The 3,073-nt window shown below is 53.2% G+C and overlaps 1 protein-coding gene across 1 annotated transcript in view; it reads left to right on the plus strand.

The window, feature by feature from the left end:
* Window positions 1-2,247, plus strand: part of LOC114065143 (solute carrier family 22 member 13-like) — a 5,704-nt gene extending 3,457 nt beyond the window's left edge. The window contains exons 6-8 of the mRNA XM_027898809.1: window positions 508-602; window positions 1,117-1,331; window positions 2,135-2,247. Of these exons, the coding sequence (XP_027754610.1) occupies window positions 508-602; window positions 1,117-1,331; window positions 2,135-2,247 (423 nt within the window). The remainder of the gene's footprint in view (window positions 1-507; window positions 603-1,116; window positions 1,332-2,134) is intronic.
* The last annotated feature ends 826 nt before the right edge of the window (window positions 2,248-3,073 follow it).

The raw sequence follows: 3,073 nt of genomic DNA on the forward strand, positions 1-3,073 counted from the left end.
TTTCCATCCCGCTGGGGAGGAGCTGGGGATCACTGGGGTGACTCCAGCTCTGGATGCGATGGACACAGACGAGGGCAGGCAAGAGGCACAGCTTCTGCTGAGGCTCAGCCTGGAGCTTCCTGCACTCCACTCTGGGCTGTGCAAAGGACTGAAATGCTTCCCTGGCTTTTGTCCTGGGAGGATTGCAGGTGTGGGTCAGGAGCATGAGGTCTCTGTTTAGTCTGTGGCTTTCCATGCATAAATGTCAGAAGGGGAGTTACCTCCTTGCCCACCCCAAAGCTCCTGCACTGGGGAAATGTTCCTCCTGAGGAACCTCTTGGTCACCAACCCCCTTGCTGGACACCCAGAGCACAGAGGCAGGAGCCCCCCATGGGGCTGCCCTTCCTCCCAGAGCTGTGAGGGTCAGCAGCCTGACTTGCTGAGGCTTTCCACTGACTGCAGATGGAAAAGCAGCTGGCCATGGGTTACCTTTGTCTACTTTGACTCTTTGACTTTCTGCATTTGAAGTTGGAGCCTGAGAAACAGACCAAGTCTGGAAGTCTTCTGGATCTCTTTCGGAAGAGGCACCTGCGGAAGGTGACTTTGATCATGTTGTGCGTCTGGTAAGACATTCCCTGCTCCCCTCTTTCCAAACTTCTGGGTGAAAGAAAATGAGGGATTGATAGTTGGCAAGAACTGTAAATTCACTTGATGTGATTGTGGTGGTCATATATATGTGTATTTTTTTGTCTGCTGTGATTCTGTCTCCCCATACTGGGCCAGATTTACCTTGCCTGGCCGTGTGGAGGAGATGATTACTCATTATAATTTTTGTGGGTTTTGTTAAAAAGACTTGAGTAATTCCAGATTTTGGTGATCCCTATGCCTTGGAGTAGTTTTATGCCTACCTAGAAGTTTTGGGCTCAGTCTAGAAGCTGCTGACCATATGGGGATCCATTCTGCTTTATCTCATGTGACTTCATCCCACAGAACTGTCACAGGTGGTTACAAGAAGCAGAACAGAGATTGTTGGGAGTTTAAGTAAGCTGTGTGTGGTATAACCATGTTAATTTTTGACGATAAGCCCCCATAAAACCATCTGGTGACATGTTTTATTCCACTTTACTTGAATTTCAGGTTTGCAGACAGCATTGTCTACTATGGACTGGGCCTTAGTGTGACAAGTTTTGGTCTGGACATCTACCTGACACAGCTGGCCTTTGGGGCCGTGGAGCTTCCAGCTCGGCTTTGCCTCATTTTCCTGCTGGAGTGGTTCGGGAGGAAGAAAGTGCAGGCCATACTGCTGATGCTGGCTGGCCTGATGTGTCTCATCCTCACTGGCATTCCTGAAGGTGAATAACCTCTTCTCAGCCCATGAGCAGAGCTGGACAGAGCCCCAGTGATCCCTATCCTCGTTCAGACCCATCCTCCCAGCCTGGCTGGCCACACCTCTCTCTCAGGGGCTGAGCTGCCTTGAGTGCCAGAGCCCAGGGCACTGCATTCCCAGTGTGTTGGCTCCCCCTCAGCTTTAGTGTCTTCTCCTTCAGGGCTGTGCCTGATCTTCCCAAAGCTCCTGGCCCTTGGCAGGCAGTGCCCATCAGACACCACCACCCACTGTTCACCACCAACTCCGGCACCTCCTTGCAGAAAGGTGTGGCAGAAGAGATGCTTTAAAATCCACTGCTTCTCCCTTCTTTAGACAAACAGAAAAAAAACCCCGATGCCCACCCCCCACATCTGTTTGTGCCACGTTGCTTCAGTCCACACCCTCACCCCTGCTGCTGGGAGTAAGGCTGGGAAGCAAAGAGAGGGGCTGCACGATGTTTCGGAGCTCAGGGGTGTGGTATTTCCAACCGAGCACTCCCCCAGACACCTATGGCGGCTCAGTAGCTCATTTCAGCTGCAGATTTAGGGAATGCCCAAGACCTCAGGAGTAATCTGGGTTCTCTTTGCCAGCTTTCCAGAGGATATTTTCCTGGTAATAGTATGCTAGGGACAATTTCCAAAGGGTTAGGTTGTGTCCTTGACTTTCCAAGGTTTGCTTGGTAAGTCCATTAGAAAGGGCTGACCTAAAAAATCACACTGGAGAGAGTTTGGGTCCCAAGTGAACCATCTCCATGGAGGTCACAGTGGTGGTGTCTCCTCCTCCCCCCAGACCAGCCCGTGGCCATCACCGTCCTGGCCATCATCGGCAAGTTCACAGCCACGGCCGCTTTCTCCGTCTCCTACGTCTACGCCGCAGAGCTCTTCCCCACGGTCGTCAGGTGAGCTCTCCCCAGACATCACAGCTTCCCTCCGCCGTGGCTGGTGGTGGTGGGGAAGAAACAAGAGCCCAGTTGTCCCCATGGCCGCCCTCGGTCCCAGGGGATGCTGATCCCTGCCCACATCTGCCCCTCGCTCCCCCAGGCAGACTGGCGTGGGGCTGTGCTCCACCTTGGCGAGGGTGGCCGGGATCCTGGCCCCGCTGATCATCCCCCTGGACAAGTACCACCGGGCCATCCCCATGGCCATCTTCGGGAGCATCCCCGTGCTGGTGTCGCTGTCCTGCATCCTGCTGCCTGAGACCCGCGGCGTCGACCTGCCGGATGACACAGGGGCGGGCCAAACCCCAGCTCAGGTGGGTACAAGGAGCTCTGAATTTAAGGAAAAAAAAAAGCATCCAAAGGTGCAAATTTAAGGCAAAGTTAAAAAAATACCCGAGACCAGGATGAAAACCGTACCAACTCTTTTTCTTTCCTTCTTGTCTTCAGAATGAGAAGACTGTAGAGTTTTCCAAGGGGGACACCAAAGAGGAGGAAGCAGACTTGGAGAAGGGCAACTGCAGATCCTCAGAGAGCAAGCTATGATTGGGCAGGTGCATGCTAAAGGTCTAGTTGGATTCAGTCTTTCTTGAAGCAGGCCAGTGAGGCATTGCTGCCTGGAAACTGGCCTTTCAGATGATGAACACACAATACCCGTGGTCAGAGGGAGAGGAGATCTGTGTCACCCCGCGTTTGGAAAACATGCACTTCAGACTGTTCCTCCAGCCCAGTTCCGCCATGCCTGGCTGCGCAGCGAGTCCTCCCGAGGTGTTTTCCCAGTCCTTCGCCAAGTG

The sequence above is a fragment of the Empidonax traillii genome, unplaced genomic scaffold (assembly GCF_003031625.1).
Source record: "Empidonax traillii isolate 1590-97213 ecotype Southwest subspecies unplaced genomic scaffold, ASM303162v1 scaffold624:size695616, whole genome shotgun sequence".
Classification (NCBI taxonomy): domain Eukaryota; kingdom Metazoa; phylum Chordata; class Aves; order Passeriformes; family Tyrannidae; genus Empidonax; species Empidonax traillii.